General features: G+C 43.9%; 1 protein-coding gene across 1 annotated transcript in view; it reads left to right on the top strand.

Moving 5' to 3' along the window:
* The window catches only part of LOC123749276 (baculoviral IAP repeat-containing protein 8-like), a 640,763-nt gene that overhangs the window by 588,198 nt on the left and 33,220 nt on the right, over positions 1-19,345 (top strand). Inside the window, exons 4-5 of the mRNA XM_069323361.1 lie at positions 8,024-8,044; positions 9,541-9,626. Of these exons, the coding sequence (XP_069179462.1) occupies positions 8,024-8,044; positions 9,541-9,626 (107 nt within the window). The remainder of the gene's footprint in view (positions 1-8,023; positions 8,045-9,540; positions 9,627-19,345) is intronic.

The following is a 19,345-nucleotide window of genomic DNA, read 5'->3' as shown; positions in this document are numbered from 1 at the left end:
GTTTTCAGGAGTTTGGATATCACGCATAAAGAAGCTTTCTGGATCGTCCGCTCTCATGGATGATCCAGACAGCTTCTTGAATATTTATTGGGGTGCTAAACATGCCCCCTCCTGTTTTTGTTAAAATTTCAGTAATTTCTTTGTCACCGTTGTGACGATAATCTCCTTCAAGAGAGATTGAGCCTGCTCTTCCCTCCTAAGTTCGTCGCTATACATCCCTATACAACTAATATGGAAGAAATATCCAACAAGTACAACACCAAGGTTTGCCAGAGCGCAAACGTATTCAGCACCAGGAACACCTGCTCCACCTCGAACCACCAAACTACCTGTCCGTCGCCTGCTCATCGCTGATTGGCTGCGTGTCTAGTTGCACCTGCCCTCCACCCGCCACACTACCTGATGTCTGGGGCCACCACGACCTAGAGACCTCAGAATATCCAGTGCTTTCAACAAGTTAACACGTCTCGTTGGTAGACTAAGCTCTGGCTTACGTGTACTAAGAGAGGTGGCAGCTTAAAGCCAATATTCCTGCACCTATTTCTGATTGTATATTGTTCACTTGTTATTACTCACTTGTCTTAACGTAACTTTTCATTTTGCCATTTGATTATTCTTGCTATTTTGATTGATTTTATGTTCCAATTTCTATGTCCATTTTATTCATGTTTTGCTTTTCTAACGTAATTAAAATCTCATTGTTAAATTTACTTGTGTTTTGTGTGTCTTCCCATTACCTTACCACAGACGAAGTTCCACATTTTCTCTTTTTGTTTCTATATGTGACGAGGCCATACCCCTAGCTTTTGAAACAGCCGAACACCAACGCGTTACCGTCACATATTAAGTGGGGGGCCTGTCCTAGGAGCTTCACTCGGGTACTGGTGCCAAGTAGTAATTAATGGTAAGCGTGTTTAACTTTGGTAGCGTAGCTTTTACTATTTTTCATATTCAATTTCATTTTATATGGTGCGGTGTGTATTGTGTGTTACGAGAGTAACATATGGTGAAGGTGAGACAACTTTGGATTACGTGGTGACTGTAGGCCGCAGTCATACTCTTAATTGGTCATCTCTCCCTCCGTGTTATTACTCGTGTTTACCATCTTTTGTCCCTTGGATATTTCTCATATTTTGACAGATAATCATATTGGTACCCTGGTACTGTGGTCTGCCCGGGTCAAGTGCACCCAATCTTCTGCAATCTGACTGTAGGAGGACAAAGAGGGCCATTGTTCCTCTAGCTCGAACTTTAGTTGCTGAATTGGGACCTCAGCAGCAGTTCTCGTCACCAGTTGACACCTCGCACCCCTACACGTCAGTCAGAGATGATGATACATACAACGGTAGGGAATTAGCTTACTTTTTCAGAGCACAAAAGTTCGCTAATTCTGTAAGTATCATATTAATTTTAGTAGGAAAACTTGCTTATGTCCTATAGAGACTCGGCAAGGTATGCCTACATCCTTGGACTACCAATTTTACTTTTGAGGCAATTAACTGTTTCATTAGTTTTCGAAACTCGGTTTCATTTGTTTTGTAGGATTTTCTTGCCCTTATCCTCTTACATGAGTACCGGGTACAAGATTTCCTGCGCCTTTGATTTAAATTAATCATTTAACATCTTGTACTTAACTTTAATTGTTAAAGATCCCACAGGATAGGTACCAGTTGCCACGTTGTCCTGTTTCTGACATTCACTATATAACGGTATATTCGTTGTACATTTATTTGCTAATTTCAACATGTTTCGTCTCCAAGCTTTCCGTGCAGATCCAGCAGGTACAATTGGGACTTTAAGTCATGCCAAGAGAGCTGAATTATAAACTCTTGAACATGAGTATCAACTAACAGTTCCCTACCAAGCCAACAAGAGTGAAATACACAACCTGTTACTGGATCATTTCTTAGAGCAAGGTAAGATAGACTCTGAAACTCATGAAACTTAATATATTCCAGATAAAACTGATTTGGCGACGATGAAACTCAAACTAGAGCTAGCCAAGATTGAACGTGAGCAGCAAAGGGAAGCCCTCGAGCAGCAAAGAGAAGCGGCTGCCATACGAAGGGAAGAACACAAACGAGAAATCGCCCTCAAGGAACGTGAAACTGCCTTGAGGAGGGAAGAAAAAGAACGTGAGGCTGCCTTAAGAAAGGAAGAAATCGCCCTCAAAGAACGTGAAGCTGTCTTGAAGAAAGAAGAACACGAACGTGACATCGCCCTCCAGGAACGTGAGGTTGCAATGCTCCAGGAGCGGGAACGAGTACAGCTTGAAACCAAACGACGCGAGTTGGAGATTCAACGCGAACATGACCAGCAACAAGCGACTCTGGCTCTAGAGTGTCGTCAACAAGAATTCGCGTTGGAAACTTCACACCTCGCTCAACGCCAGCAAGCTACTGCCAATCTTCCCGTCAGTTTTAATATATCACATGCAAGTAAGTTAATGCCATCCTTTGTAGAAGCAGAAGTTGTGTTTTTCACCACCTTTGAAACCCTTGCTAATCAACTCAGTTGGCCTGTCGACCAATGGGCCACACTTCTCAGAGTCCATCTTACAGGTAGAGCTGCAGTCACACTCAGTACTTTGGCGTCTGAGAATGACTACCAGACTCTGAAACAAGCAGTGTTGGACGCCTACCTCCTCTCCACAGAAAGTTATCAAAGGAAATTCCGTGACCACCTGAAGGCAAGTACCACTACCTTCCTCGAGTTTGCTAACACAAAACGGAGATATTTTATGAAATGGCTGGAAGCAGCACATGTCTCTACTTTTACAGAACTCGTCAACCTGATGCTAGTTGAAGAATTCTTGAGGCGTGTGCCGCCTCCTGTCCGTCTATACTTAGCAGATAAAGAAGAAACCGACTACCTGAAGTGTGCTAAGTCGGCTGACACTTACAGCCTCATCCACCAGCTGACACCCGAACCATCCTCCAGTAAAAAATCGTGGTACAGTTACGAGAAAGTGAGCACCGATCAAGCTGGCTCGCAATTGAACTGCAAGTATTGTAGACTCTATGGACATACCATAGACAAGTGTGGTAAGTCTCAATACAAAGGAACCACTCACACACAGAAACCCAAACCAACTCCTCCTAAGTCCGGTAAGCCTGTGATGAATGTTGGTGTTAATGTTAATGATCTTTCTCTTTTCAGTAACCACCTGTATACTGGAACTGTCTCTGCCAACGGTTCAAATCTGGAGGGACGTTTCAAATTGAAGATCTCAAGGGACACAGCGGCTCTACAATCGATCATCTTGAAGTCGGCTGTGCCCAACATCGCATACACCGGAGAAACTGTCTTCATCACTGACCTCACTGCTACCACTCCTTACCCTCTCGCCAGAGTCCACCTGGATTGTCCCTACGTGAGCGGAGAAGTCCAAGTCGCCGTCAGGGAAAAGCCTTTTCCCATGCCTGGAGTGCAACTTCTCCTAGGCAACGACTTGGCAGAAGACCTGCAACCGACCAACCTGATCGTCATGGACAAACCCCAGGTGTGTACCTCCGTGCCAATTAATCCTATACTCGAGTATGTTCCAGCAGAGGTTCAAGAGAGTGATGAAGTTTCTCCTCCGGTTCTAGTGACCACCCGTGCACAAGCCGCACGACCACAGCCAGCTGACTCTACTCCTACCGCTGTCCCTCAAGACCCTCAGAAGCTACCCCCGAATCTGACTAAGTTGGAGTGCCGTAAGTTGCAGAGGGAAGATCTTACTTTAACACCATTGTTTTTCCAGGCTGAGACTCAACCCGACAGTATTCCTGGGTTCTTCCTAGAGAACGACTTGCTCTACCGCAGATATAGACCCAGTAAACTGGAGGACGACGACGATTGGGCCAACATCGAACAACTTGTGATTCCTACCAGCCTGCGGCCCACTATTCTACACCTGGCCCACGGAGCGCACTCCCACTACGGATTCAACAAAACTTACCATGGAATTCGTCAAGACTACTACTGGCCAGGTATGGTAAATAGCGTCAAACAGTACATAAAAGTGTCATACATGTCAGATGGCAGGCAAACCGAACATCTCCATTCCCAGAGCGCCACTGATTCCCATACAGGTGCCTGCGGAACCTTTCCACAGACTTATAATAGACTGTGTTGGTCCTTTACCTCGGACCAGTTCAGGTAACGCCTATATCTTAACCATCCTGTGTCCTACCACCAGATTTCCCATAGCAGTTCCAGTGAAGAACATCACGGCTGCTACGGTTGTAAAGCATCTATTGAAGATCTTCACTCAATACGGATTTCCCAGGGAGATTCAGAGCGACTGTGGTACCAACTTCACCAGTGATCTCTTCAAAAGGACACTGGAGGAGTTCAACATCAAACAGCTATTGTCCAGCCCCTATCATCCTGCTTCACAGGGTTCTCTTGAGCGTAGTCATCAGACTATCAAAGCACTCTTGAAAAAGTTTTGTAGTGAAACCTCTAAGGATTGGGATAAGCAAATTGACATGATAATGTGCATTTACAGAAGTCTTCCCAATGAGTCCCTAGGAGTATCTCCTTATGAGATGCTCTACGGCCGTAAGTGCCGTACTCCCCTTAAGGCTTTCAAAGACTCTCTCCGAGATGCCACCTTCAGTGAGCATCAGAATGTGCCCCAGTTTCTTCAAAACCTTCAACACATTCTAGAGAGAGTCCACCGTTTTGCTCATGATAATCTATTGAAAGCCCAGGAGAGGATGAAGACTCATTACGACCAGACCAGCAAAGTAAGAAAATTTAAGCCGGGAAACTTCGTACTAGCATACTTTCCTATCCCAGGTTCTTTACAAAACAGGTTTACAGGACCCTACCTCGTCAAGGAGTGCCGAAACAACCACAACTACGTTCTCGAGACTCCAGATAGGCGGCGGAAGACCCAGCTGTGCCACGTCAACCTCCTGAAGCTGTATAATGGTACTCCTCCCACTGTCATGACAAATTATTCTACTTTTACAGAACCATACATCCACAGTGAGACCTTCCCAGCTTCTCCTCCCGAAAGCACCGACAAGGAGTCCACGCTTTCTCATTCAAAAATTCATATTGATAATCCCAACCATTTTCAGGACCCTAATAGTGCTCCTTTGCCATATTCTAATTCCACTCTCACCTCGTCAGATAAGCCCTTCATCCTCCATGTCGACGCCAGTGGTACCGACGTTGGTGGTGTCGTGATGCAGCAACGAGGCGAGGAGAATACACCTGTCAGCGACTACTGCTACAAGGAACTACGGAACAATTGGCAAGGAGCTACTCTTCATCATCCTGAAGCTCCAGCACTTTACTGCACACCTGAAAAGTGCTCGGTCTACCATCAACACGGACCACACCACCCTACACCTCCTGCAGCACGCCCACTTCTCTTCTCAACGTCTTCTACTATGGGCTTGATAACTGCAGAAATTTCACCTGGAGACACGCTATACCAAGGTTCCGACAACATTATAGCCGATGCACTCTCCAGAGTTTATGAAGAAGCGACTCCATCTATTACTCCACCACATAACGACCTACTTCTTCCAGAACCGCAGGCTTCGGGGGAGAGTTGTGACGATAATCTCCTTCAAGAGAGAGTGAGCCTGCTCTTCCCTCCTAAGTTCGTCGCTATACATCCCTATACAACTAATATGGAAGAAATATCCAACAAGTACAACACCAAGGTTTGCCAGAGCGCAAACGTATTCAGCACCAGGAACACCTGCTCCACCTCGACCACCAAACTACCTGTCCGTCGCCTGCTCATCGCTGATTGGCTGCGTGTCCAGTTGCACCTGCCCTCCACCCGCCACACTACCTGATGTCTGGGGCCACCACGACCTAGAGACCTCAGAATATCCAGTGCTTTCAACAAGTTAACACGTCTCGTTGGTAGACTAAGCTCTGGCTTACGTGTACTAAGAGAGGTGGCAGCTTAAAGCCAATATTCCTGCACCTATTTCTGATTGTATATTGTTCACTTGTTATTACTCACTTGTCTTAACATAACTTTTCATTTTGCCATTTGATTATTCTTATTATTTTGATTGATTGATTTTGTTCCAATTTTTATGTCCATTTTATTCATGTTTTGCTTTTCTAATGTAATTAAAATCTCATTGTTAAATTTACTTGTGTTTTGTGTGTCTTCCCATTACCTTACCACAGACGAAGTTCCAGATTTTCTCTTTTTGTTTCTATATGTGACGAGGCCATACCCCTAGCTCTTGAAACAGCTGAACACCAACGCGTTACCGTCACACCGTCTGTTCGACCTTTCACTTGTAAGAATTGGTCCAATACTGACAGTGGTTTTTGCATTTTTTTTCGCATATGTGAAGGAATATTGTTTTCCTTCTCTTGAATTCCATTTTTGTGTTCTAATTGCATTTCTTCAATTTGATATGATTGCTTTGATCTTTGCTAGATTTTTTAGAACTCCGTTTATTTTATTTTTTTATTGAGATAGTCGTGTCTCGTTAGCAGTTATTTTTGTTTTTGTTTATATATTTTTTTAAAATCAAAACATATTTTTCTTTCTACGTTGGTCCTCTGTCTGGCTTTCAACAAAGGACCAAGTTTGACACTTTATATTCTTTGGAAGTCAGTTTTTCTGTCTTGTGTAGGATTATTATTACTTTAAACATTCAATGGATTTTTTTTTTATGTTCGCTGTATATATCTTTTCCCAATCTATCCTTTTATTAAAACTGAATTTATTGAATAACCCGTCATACATGATCATTGTTTTAGGCCTATTACAGGTATTGATGTTTGCACTTCAATGAGCTTGTGATCTAAGTATGTGGTATATGAGATTGTAATGTCCTTGATTATCTCCTTTGTTTGTGATGTTCAAATCTAAAATTTTGTCGTAACTAGTTGACTCTTAACTGCTGGATGAGTGAAAATTTGTCACAGAATCTAAGTAGTTCTCTACTCTATAGTTGATTCTGTTCAGATAGATTTCGTGGTATAGTATTCTTGATCGCAAGTTTCCAACTTAGACTGGGTAGGTTGAAGTCACCTTGGAAGATGTCATTTATTGGGTTTACCATTTTGTCGAGACTATTCTCGCTTTTATCTGATTTTTGAATTCCTCCGCCGTTGCGTCTGGAGGTTTGTATATTAGAATTATAACCAATTTTTTTTTTTTTACTACCATTAGAGTTAACTACCACTTCATTTGCAACGTTAAGCAGCTCAGCACATACAATGTCCTCTCTTGTATACAAACCTACTCCACCATGTGGCCTATTTACCCTATCATATCTATATAGATTATATTCTGGTATCCAGATCTCACTGTCAAAGTTCCCCTGCATGGGTTTCTGTGAAAGGTCCAAATACTGCATTTGACTCGGTGAGAGGGGGGGGGGGAAGGCAATTTAGGAACGGTACTTACTTTTTGCATTTGTTTTCAGATCTTGTATGTTGGTAAAGATGAACGATGTTACTCTATTTGGGGGTAATTTGACGAAGAATTTTCCGGGAGGTCCATTGTGTGTGGGAATGTCGGTTTTATTTTGACCAGTACTGATTGTTGCAGGGTTGTTGCCTGTTGTAACTGTAGCTCTGTTGTGGGGTGTAATTGCATGCGTGATTCTGGTATGCAAGTGGGTCAACCAGTTCCATACACACTGTTCTACCTTTTAAAACCTCTTTCGTGTGGGTATAAAATAAATTGTTTTCTCCAAAGCCATTTTATTGCTTGCCACTGTTTAGCGTTCTGTGCCTTCAGCATGAAAGTGTGGACAGCTGAGGGCGTAGCATTGTTTTTTTTCCTCGAGTGATGATTCGTACATGTCAGGATGGAGAAATCTACAAGTTGATTCAAAGCTACATTTTCCTTTCCTTAGTATATTACGACATTTTTTGGGGGAATAATTGTGATTGCATTCTATTCCTTTTCTATTTCCAGAATATCTACAAATATCCTTTACATATTTGTACTTGTATAGATGTGAACAGATATTTTAATGTCTTATGTACTAGTTAATTTGCTCGAAACATACTTAAAAGGGTCTTTCTATTGCAGGTGTGTCCGAGGGAGCTACAGGTGAGCATGAGGGAGCTACAGGTGAGCATGAGGGAGCTACAGGTGAGCATGAGGGAGCTACAAGTAATGGTCACTGTCGGTAAAGCCTCTTGTATTCACCTAGTTGTGCTTGTGGGGGGATGAGCTCAACAGAAGGCGTTATGGCGCTTCCAAGCTACTAGGTGGGTGTGGTAGTGGGTTTAATGTCCAGTAGTGAAGTATGTGCTTTTAATACATACTCACACTTGCTCATACTTCACATTAATAGAAATAAACTCTATTAATATTGTTGAAGTGATTTTACTTGTGAATTATTTGAATATGAGGCGGCCTCATGTCAGGTGAGGTGAATGACGTCACAGATTGTTGACCCATCAGGCCAAGCTAGTCTAGAGGCGCGGTGGGCAGTGTGGCGCTGGCCGGCGTGGGGAGAGGTGCTGCTCAGCGCCCGCCTCATTGGTTGTACTAAATTAAGTCACCTGGACAGTCCTGTGCATGAGGTTACCTGCGTCAGGCTTACAGGCAAGTTACTCTAGATGATTAGTTATTTTATCACATTATATTCTGTTGGTACAATAGTTTATATTTGCTGATTGTCTAAGCATAATTACAACATGTTAAAGCTTTATTTAAAATAAATAAGTTGACTCTGGTTTACTCATTTGATATAATAGTGTAATATACCTTTGTCTATTAGTAGAGACTTTTACCTAGCCTAAAACTTTTGATGAAGCTAATTACAACAAAATTAAATTCTAAAACAATTCCTATGTGATTAACTGTTCCACAACAGCGGCTAGAGTGTCAACATTGTGAAATTTAACGTTCGACCATAAGCAGCTGAAAATAGTTTACAAAATTATTAGTTAAATTCTGGCAGTTATAAGGTGTTTATTGTGAACTATCAGATTTCAATCCTTGAAATATGGACCAAAGACTTTTAACCTAACAAGAGTCGCATAAGAGCCATCCTATGTGAATGAAACTAGCCATACTGAGTCAGTCGTCCACGCTGCCGCCAACCCCAGAGACGCCTTAATTAACATTAACGTCCTGTGTAACCAAGTACTATATTTTGTCGAATATAACAATTAAAGTATGTTTAAATAGTGTATAGTTCTATGATAGTTGTTGAAGGAAATTACAGTACGTAAGTGTATTCCAACCTGTCTCCCTCGTCTAATAAATAGGTAACATAACAAAAACTAGTTTAAATAGTGTTAAAATGTGTGAACTGTTGTGGGTCAGTGCACGAACGAGTATAGACCGAGGACTCATTAAATGTGAAGCGTTCGTCACGTTCATGTTTGGCTGCTGGGTTAACGACCACTGGGCCGTTGTGATGAGAACAGGCTGTGGACGAGTCATGTCTGAGGTTGGGTTTTGCCATTCTGTGGTAAGTCAGCTTTATGGATCAACCAAAGTCTGAGCTGATCGATTGTCTTGCGGGATATTTTTAAAGCTTTATATGAAGATTATCAATTTAGTATTTTTATATATTTAATGTGTAATTTCAGATATGTACGAGGGTGCATCAGTACAACGGCACTGCAGCTATGGTTAACCATATACAAGAAATTTGTCTCGTACAACGGCACTGCAGGTATGGAGAGAATAAAGTTATTTGCAAAAACTTCTCACGAATTGCAGTTGGTCATTATGTAGTAGATACATATTCGCACCCAAGTACAATAAGTGAAGGGAACAAGTCCAATAATTTTAATAGGTACACACTATTCCTCGAAGCGTTGATCTTCTAATAGGTATAGTCTAAAGTGCTCCATGTGTTAACCACTTCAGAGTGGTAAACAAAAAACCAGGCCCATAATATGAACATTTAATTGTGGTGTATCATACGGTTAATGTTGCGCTAACAATTTTGGATACATTTCAATCCTCTTCCCCTCCCTTCCCTATCTCTATCCATACTTTTGTTAGTCTGTCGTCCTCACTGCGTCTGTCGAAGCAGTGAGGACAATCTTCATTTAAAGAGTGAGCGACTTAATTGCTGAGCAACCCATTGCTGAGATCGCAAAGAGCATCAACGCTCAGAATCAATCCCTCACAGCCATCTCGGCCCACCTCATCCAGCAGGGTGAGAACGGGAAGCCCACCCTCAAGGTCACCCTCAAGACTCAGGCAGAGGCTACTCTCGCGGCAGGCAACGGCCTCAGATGCTTTGGTGTGGCCTGCACACCCCACCAGATCGCTAGGCAGCGTTATTTCCGCCTACGTCAGTGTTTTTGGTGTTACCAGTACACCCACTACTCTCAGAAGTGCCCCAACCCGCTGCAGAAATGCAGCATCTGTGCTGGCGACCACCAATACAGGACCTGCAACGCCACTACTCAACATTGTATACTCTGCAACGGCGATCACACGGCCGTCTCCCACAACTGCCCCACCAGGAAAGGCGAAATTCAGAAGATGGTTGACGCCAGGCAAGGAAACTCGACGGCCCAGACCGAAAGCTTTCAACATACAAGAAGCTTTTCCTGCACTCCGACAAGTGGCGCCACGAGCGGCGCGCAACAAAACTACTGGACCAGCAACCCCCCCCCCACCCCGCCAGCCACTCACAGCCCCAGACGAAATCTCGCAACCAAGCCGGTCAGCCATCCTCACTCACACCGCCACCAGCTTCCCCCGACAGCTGTGATTCACTTCGCATCAGAAATGTCAGGTGGAGATCTCTAGAAACGGTACAAAATACTGAACGACTTGTACAAGCTCAACAACCTTCCGACCTTTTTTTTTTTTTTTTTTTTTTTTTTTTTAAGATATATACAAGAGTTGTTACATTCTTGTACAGCCACTAGTACGCGTAGCGTTTCGGGCAGGTCCCTGGAATACGATCCCCTGCCGCGAAGAATCGTTTTTTCATCCAAGTACACATTTTACTGTTGCGTTAAACAGAGGCTACAGTTAAGGAATTGCGCCCAGTAAATCCTCCCCGGCCAGGATACGAACCCATGACATAGCGCTCGCGGAACGCCAGGCGAGTGTCTTACCACTACACCACGGAGACTTTGTGATACCAGAGGCCATGTTTACCGATGGCTCCTCTCCACCAGAGTCCGACCCCACACCAGAGACACCTGTCAACCCGGACCCTATTGCTCCAGTCATACCTGCGACTACATCATGTGCAACGATACTACCACCAACTTCTCCTGCAGGCCTCACCATGTCTTCTGATGATTCAAATGACTGTTGACATTGAAGCACAATCACCACCCCCAGCACCAGAGGACATTGAAGCACATTCACCACCCTCAATACCAGCGGAGTCTCCAAGTCTCTCTACACTCTATGATGAACGTGACAAAAACCTGACACCCAGATCTCCCGAATATAGACGCTTATCACCAGCAAAATACTCAACACGAGGTATGCAGAATGCTTGCTGAATAATCCAAACCAAAAGTACATTCTATCGAACGATGTAATCTTACTTGAATGCGACGAAACCACATTGTCAAAGGACCTTTTCCCACCAGACTACGCAGAGTACAAAGAAAAACATCAAATGATTACTCGAAGCAAGAAAAAATAGAAGAAACACCAAACTGAAGAAGACACCACCTGAAGACAGATTGTCTCCACCTTGAATGTAGAAGCACTGCCACTGCCGCCTTCCAGACCCGTCTCCCAACCTAGCCAGTTGTTGGGTTGTTTGCAGCATCGACATACTGACACGCAGCTGGGTCAAGCCCTGGCACTTTCTCTTCAACTTCAGCATTTCCTCTCACCGACTTCTCTTCAGCTGTCCCCACTTCAAGGCTCGCCCCAATGGGTATCTTCTCCTGTATTTTTCGTATTCGTACTCTGGCAAGAAGAAACGTTTAGCATGAAGGGAAAGTTCCGGGGCTAAACCGTGCAAGCTGAACATACCGTCGGTCAGTTTCTGGAGGCTGAGCACTTGCAGCTACGTGGCCATCATCCGCATCTTGGACAAGTTATTGGTAGTCCACGAGCGCTGCAGCATTTCTGCAAATCGACAAATATCGACAAAATAATTGTGGTCATGCGGCAGGCCCTGTTAAGTGCTAGACGTGAACGTTTGTGTTTTCGGGATGGGGTAACGTGATGTTCCTGATTTGTTTTTAGTGCAGTATCTCCCCTTATTGGGGGAAGTAAATATTATATAACGGCCGGAGCGCCTATGAGAGCAGATAAAGGTTTTAAGAGCAGGGACACCAGACTCGTCAAGTGGCATATGGTCTGGGAAAGGAGCCGTTACTAATGTCACTGGAGGATATTCATTCTTTAACAAGCTAACAAAGAATGCTCCGAAGGAAGCAAGTTCTAGGCCGGATGCATTCATTGGTATTAACGTATTGTGCATTAAAACTGGTTTCTCAAAAGTTCATATTATAATTTCAATGTGAAGTTAGTCAAAGGTTAGGTGTTAAGGTTCTGTTGGCCATTATATGTATTAGAACTACGTTGGGTGATAGTTATAGCTTTGGGATTCGAACAGGGGTCATCAGCAAAGCACTGTTCGAGAAATGTTCGAACGTGATCAGTTGAGCTGTGTAACAACTCCTCATAAACAAAGGCTAAGGTCCATTCCATGCACTCGTCAGACCCCCGTTTATGAATAGAAAAACGGTTTACACAAGTCACCACTGATGACGTTCAAACATTTCTTGAACAGTGCTTCGCTGACGACTTTTGTTTGAACCACAATGTTGTGAATGCTTCACCCATGTACTACAGATACAAATAATCACCAAGAGAAACTAAACGCCTAACTTAACCAATGTCCGAATATGCACCGCATCCTTACATTTAACAATATTAATTTATATTTGAGAATTCCAATTTTGAATGAACAGCATGTTTAAATATATGAATGCAGACAAGAGGACGAGTTGTGTGTAAGCCTATTTTTCATTGATAAACAAGAGGTTCGGCGGCTGGATTATTATCATTGTTATTTTACTGATGGGGGGGGGGGGCCTTGGCAATGTATGTATGTATTCTCGAACAGTGCTTCACTGACATCTGCTTCTCGAATAGCAAGTCTGTAAATGTTTCACTACTGTACTACTAACACAAATAATCACCAAAAGAACCTAATCACATAATGGACGCCTAATATACAATGAATTTTATTGTATAATAAATTATGTATGGGAATAAACATACTTTTATAACGGTGTTAAAATTGATTAACGTCTCGTGAGACGGCCGCTGCTCCTACGAGCATGACCTACGAACGAACTAAATATAGGACAAGGTACCCATTGGGGTGAGCTTTAAAGTGGGTATAGGTGAAGAATAGCTTGGGTGAGAGGAAACATCGGAGTTGGAGACAGAGCCAGGGCTAAACCCAGCTGCGCGGCGTAAAATGAGGCTTCCTGAACACCTGGCTGGCTTAGGCTAGTGGGCAGGGTCCCGAGGGAGGGGTGGCGATGTGAGGTCTTCTTTCCTCTTGGTGTGGCGTCTTCTTTCTTCTTTTTGAGCTGGAGTCTTCCGTCTTCTGTCTTCCACGTCGGTCTGCTCTGAAGCTTGCAGGGATTCCACCGCCTCAAAACGAGCAAAATTAGGTCCCCATCCCCCTAAAGAGGGGGGGTGAGGGCAACTGCCCTCAGTGAGTCTTAGGCCTGCATCCTCATGCTAAGTCTTTTTTTTTCCTTTTCTTGGCTTGTTGTTTGGCTTTGTACTGGGTGTAGTCTCCGGGGGAGAGGTCGGCTGACAGTGTGCTTTCGTCATATTCCGTGAAAATTAGGTCGTGTCTAAGCACGCACTCGTTTCCTGGCGCACGCCGTAAGTATTCCTCATACATAGTTGAATATACGGCTGGTGAGCCGTCAACATGCAGGAGATCCATGCTCGGTGTTACGTTGCTGATAGTTTTCTTATTGCTGGAGTATCATAAGCTGGTTGGCCTGGGACTAACGAGATTATTGCAGAGTCGACATCACCACAGTCGTCTAAAATGTCGACATAGTCAGTAGAGTCGTCATCAAACATGTTGACGTCTGCAGGAGCAGTTGGTGGCAGTATTGTTGCAGATGTAGTCGCAGGTGTTACTAGAGTAATAGGGTCCGGGTTGACAGGTGTGTCTGGCGTGGGGTCGGACTCTGGTTGAGAGGAGCAACCGGTAAACATGGCCTCTGGTATCACAAAGGTCGGTTGTTGTGCTTGTACATGTCGTAGAGTATTTTGTACCGTTTCTTGATCACCACCTGACATTTCTGTTGCGAAGTGAATCAGAGTTGCAACAGTGCTGTCAGGGGTGGCTGGTGGCGGTGTGAGTGAGGATGGCTGGCTGGCTTGGTTATGAGGTTTCGTCTGGGGCTGTGAGTGGCTGGCGCGGGAGTTGCTGGTCCAGTAGTTTGGCTGCGCGCCGTTCGCGGCACCACTTGCCAGGAGTGCAGGGAAGTCTTCTTGTATGTTGAATGCTTTCGATCTTGTAGTAGAATTTCGTGGTCTGGCTTCAGTCATCTTCTTGATTTCCGCCTGTCTGGTAGGGCAGTCGTGAGAGACGGCAGTGTGATCGCCGTTGCAGAGTATACAGCGTTGAGTAGATGCGTTGCAGGTCATGTACTGATGATCGCCAGCACAGATACTGCATTTCTGTAGCGGGTTGGGGCACTTCTGAGAGTAGTGGGTGTACTGGTAACATCTGAAACACTGGCGTAGGCGGAAATAACGCTGCCTAGCGATCTGGTGGGGTGTGCAGGCCACACCAAAACATGAGGCCGTTGTCGGCCGCAAGAGTAGCCTCTGCCGGAGTCTTGAGTGACCTTGAGGGTGGGCTTCCCGTTCTCACCCTGCCCGGATGAGGAGGGCCGAGATGGCTGTGAGGGATCGATTCAGAGCGTTGATGCTCTTTACGATTTCAGTGATAGGCTGTTCAGCGATGATATCACTCGCTCTGTGAATGAGTATTGTCCTCACTGCCTGAAACTGATGGGGAGGTAGGAGTGTTAAGCCCTTATCCTCTAGAGCCGTGATCGTTGCCGTGATAAACAGAGCTTCTAGTGCTATTGCACTGCTGAAGAGTATTTGGGGTCCATTTTCGTCCATGACGATGTCGATGGGTGCTACCCCTGAGGTCGACGTCAGTAGGTCCATGGTCTCGGTCCTGGTGTACTTCGTGTCAGTTCCTTGGAACTTCACCTTAACTCTGAACAGCATGATGCCGTTCGCGGGCACTACGCTATTACTCGGGAGGGAAGCGTTCTCGTTGCTGCTCGATTTTTACCCACCCGGCAGTGCTAGGTGCAAGCTTCCTTTCCTGCTGATGGAGCCTGACCTGAAGAAGAGTTGAGTAGTGTGGCTGATGTTCACTATAGTGTGTGGAGGCCGTCAAATGCTGCATGCATACATATTTATACCACAGCAACACTAACACGTGCTCCGATCATTGTCCCTTTAATCTGGCAGTACGATTTGTTGTCCAACATGAAGAGGGTGACCTCGGTTACATATACGAGGTGCTCTTCTTAGTGCCTTACTTGTGGTCCAGCAGACACCACCTTCCTTAGTTTTCCTGTAATTTTATCCTTAATTTAATACAAACAATTGTGCCAGTGCTTTGGCCGCCTCCCTGGTGTGCTTGGGTTTAGGGCCGACAAAAAGTGGGTTGTGTACTTCAGTCTCTGGCTGTAGATTAAGGAATGCCCCAAATGGCTTGTTTATTATCACAGACCAACCAGGTCGTAACACTGACTGGAGAAAATATTCGAAGTAACTAAATCTTTTGTACGGAACTTTACCTCCTTGTTGTTGTTTCAATATATTTTCTCTGTTGTACCCGTAGTCGTCGTCTCTTCTGTAGCTCTCCTCTAATTCTTTCGTCCGTAGTGTCGGCATTCAAAATCTAATGCTCCTCTGAGGCAAATGTTGCACTTGGCGATCGTTCCCTTTGTTTTGACATTGTGTTCAATCAGATGAACTGGTTTCTATTTTGGGGGGAAGAACCACGGCGTGCTCCGGGGGGGGGGGAGGAGGTAGCCACTGTTATCAAATACCCGCAGGTCATTCCATGGTCTCTGTTGTAGCTGTAACTGCTTTGTTGTGGAACTGGCCTCGGTGACCAGCGTCTCCTCCTCTTAGCCTCTTGGTCTGGGCATGTCGTTGTCTCCGGCCTGTTTGCTATATCACTATTAAATTGAGCTTTTATTCTTTCTTTCGACATGTATCAATTTTCTGCTGTATCCTGGTGCCTTATGGAAGAGTTAAGAGTGTGAACTGGGTAATCCTTAAAATTCTTTGTCAAAATCCATAATTTATCCAAGTCTGCTTGGAGTACAAGTTTTATCATTATCACATACAGAAAAGGTTAGAAGACTCCCTGGCTTCAGGTTTTCACTCGGTTGATGCCGTTGATGGGTTCTGTCAATTCGGAGCTTGCTGCACGGTATTGGCTGGGTGGCCCCCGTCAGAAAAAGTACATCATTTGGTTTAGTTTCCCCCTTTGTCTAATGATCATGTAAACGTAGAGACAAGCAGACAATTGTCTAAACCAATGATAATTCCATACATAAGTAATCTTTGTCTGTTTCAATTCAAGGAAAAGTACCAAGAAAGGTTACGAGAATGGCTTTAACGTGTGAGTGAACCCTTCTGGCCTGGGAGCACGAAACTAACCCTCTAAGTTGTATCTCTGACTGAATTCACCGAGTTCCACAGCCTTGTATAATCAACCCTGGTGATAAAGACATTGCAACGACTCTGGCAATATCCTTGGCCATCCCAGCCAGAGAATTGCCCTTGATACCCCAACCCGTCCTCCTAAAAATGTCAATTTTGGCTTGTATGCGCACTATGGCCAAATATAATGTAATTTGAAATTAAATCGACTCACAAATGTGACGTACTGTCCAGTTTTCTGTTTGAGTCGTCCGGCCTACTCGGTAAGGTTAGAAGAGTTAACTTTAAATTAACGTTTTTCATAACGTTTTGAAACAGAATTTCCTGCCCACCTAACCTATCAGAAGACCCTTAACTTACTGTTGTTGAAAAAAAATCTTATTTTCATTGTTTCATTTTCAAATTACGTCCACTTTCGGTCATACGGGCAAACGTCCAGAAGCGACGTTATTTTTAAGTGGACAGGTTGGATACCCAGCAAGGCAGACTTTGGCCCCAGACCAGAGGATACAATTTTGAGAGTGCAAGGATGGATATGCACTTCTGGAGATTCCACGCTGATATACATCTGGTCATACTCGTACAACTTAAGTCGTGAAATTTCATTCTCATACCAGGACAAAATTATGCTGTCTCCTTACTCTTCTGGGTGATGTAGTCAATCAAGTCCGTGCAGCCTTTTTTTTTAGATTTACAATCTCTGGTATTTATATTATAAATTATTTCCTTGTAATTTTACTTTCGGTATGTCAAGCTTTGGCCTTCTGGTTCCTTCCATGAGTAAGTTAACCCTACTACCACCATATATTCAAGCGTCAATACAGTGATCACTCATTCCCATGGAGTAAAGTCAAGCGGGTTCATCATTACCTTTAGTCACGTGGATCCTCTTACATGTTGGCTTAAAAAGTTTGTTGCCGTGTCCAATAGTTTAGCTTGCGTTGCACCCCTATACGGTTCTTGTATCTGTCCATGGTTGAAGTCTTCGTGATTATTACCCGATAGATTTCTAACAGGCGACTGTCTGCCATTTCAGTTATAATAGGTACTGCTACGTTTGTCATAATCTTGCCGGGTCTGTGTTATTTAATGGAGGGTTATATATCACGGCTGCTGTTTTTGGTCCTCTTGTCGTCATGGTGTCTGTTATGTAGTCTCTGAATTCCTTGCAACCCTGGAAATCCATCAGCTTGAAACTCCAGTTCTTAGCAGCAGGGCCACCACTCCTCCCCTTCCTTCCCTCTGTAGTGTGTGGATTATTGTTGGCGCGAGAACACAGCCTTGTGGCACACCAGCATTACAGTCAAAGTAGTCAGTGTGGTATTGGAGGAATCTTTCATTTTGTAGTGTCAAAGAAATAATTTGTCGGAAGTGGAACGTAATTCATAATTGTTATTTTCTGGTAAAGCCTGTGTGTCGATGATTTTTAGTCTACTGATAGGTGTTGCACTGATATATATATATTATGTGGTTAACGTGCAGCTTCTCAGTATGTTAGTCTTGTTCAGTTGGTTGGGCCTGACTGAGATTTTCCGTAGTATCAGTCTGGTGGACGTTTTGTGCTGCCCTTATACATAGGTTTCGGATCTAAACAAATCGCAGGTTATTCTACCGGTGTTGTCAGGCCGTTCGGAGTTGGTAATTTCTCTATTAGACCTGAGTAATAGGAACAGTAGTTTCAACAACATAGATTGGGGTACCTTGGTTTAATTCGCCTTCATCATTCTTACACACACATTTGGATGCAATGTTTGTCATTATAGTGGGTTATATTTGTGAGATGGTATCCATGCAAGAGGTTCTAAAACCTTTATACTGTGCAGTGAGCAGGTTGTATAAAAAGTCCAATTATAAAGCTCTTGCTGTCGGTCGTGCATGAAATCTTTTTAAGAGCAGACTTTGAAGCACAAAGTTCCTCATACTGTGATAATGCACTGGTAGCTAGTTGTAGTGCAGCCAGTTGTTTAACCTAACAATGATAGTTTGTGTGCAAGTATTGTCCGTAAAACCTGCATGCTATTTCCGTCCTGTAGATGCTTGGATTGCAATATCGATGTGGACAGTTCTCGAGGGATCTTCAAAAATTTTGATGAGGCAATTATTTAAAGTGTGACGGCTTTGGAAAGAGCGGGATTCTAATTGACCATCTTAGTAGCGGTTGTATATAGTACTTAAATTGTGGTGTACAGATGGAGAGATCAGTGACAGGAATATTGCATTTACAACTAATGTTCAGTTTCATGAGATGGCCGACATTTTTACTCGGCCATTTATCATTCAAGGAGTGAGGTGGAATGTTGCACCACTTAATAGTGTGTTAACGGCACGTAACTTCTCTGAACAATGCTGGAGACGTAGGGTCTCCCATTACCTGAAGGGAAAAGGTAGTGTTGACTTGGATGATTCTCTCTAGTATGGTTGGAAGCTTCAGTTCTTTCCTCATGGTGATGATTCTTGTGCCTCTTGGGGCACCAAGAATTACCCTCATTGCTTCATTCTTTATTACTTCTAGTTTGTTCAAAACAGAGGCGGGGAAGCTAAATGCAAGGCATGATAATCAAGTAGGGATCTAACAAACATGTTGAATAGTCTGGCATATATAACATGCATTCCAATATTCCTACTAGTGTTTTAAGTGATTTGGATTTTAACCTACGATGTAGGTCGTTAACAATGTCACTGATACTCCAAGGTATTTGTGCTGCCCACATG

This window comes from Procambarus clarkii, chromosome 12 (assembly GCF_040958095.1).
Source record: "Procambarus clarkii isolate CNS0578487 chromosome 12, FALCON_Pclarkii_2.0, whole genome shotgun sequence".
Classification (NCBI taxonomy): Eukaryota; Metazoa; Arthropoda; class Malacostraca; order Decapoda; family Cambaridae; genus Procambarus; species Procambarus clarkii.
This window is presented reverse-complemented; position numbering and strand designations above follow the sequence as displayed.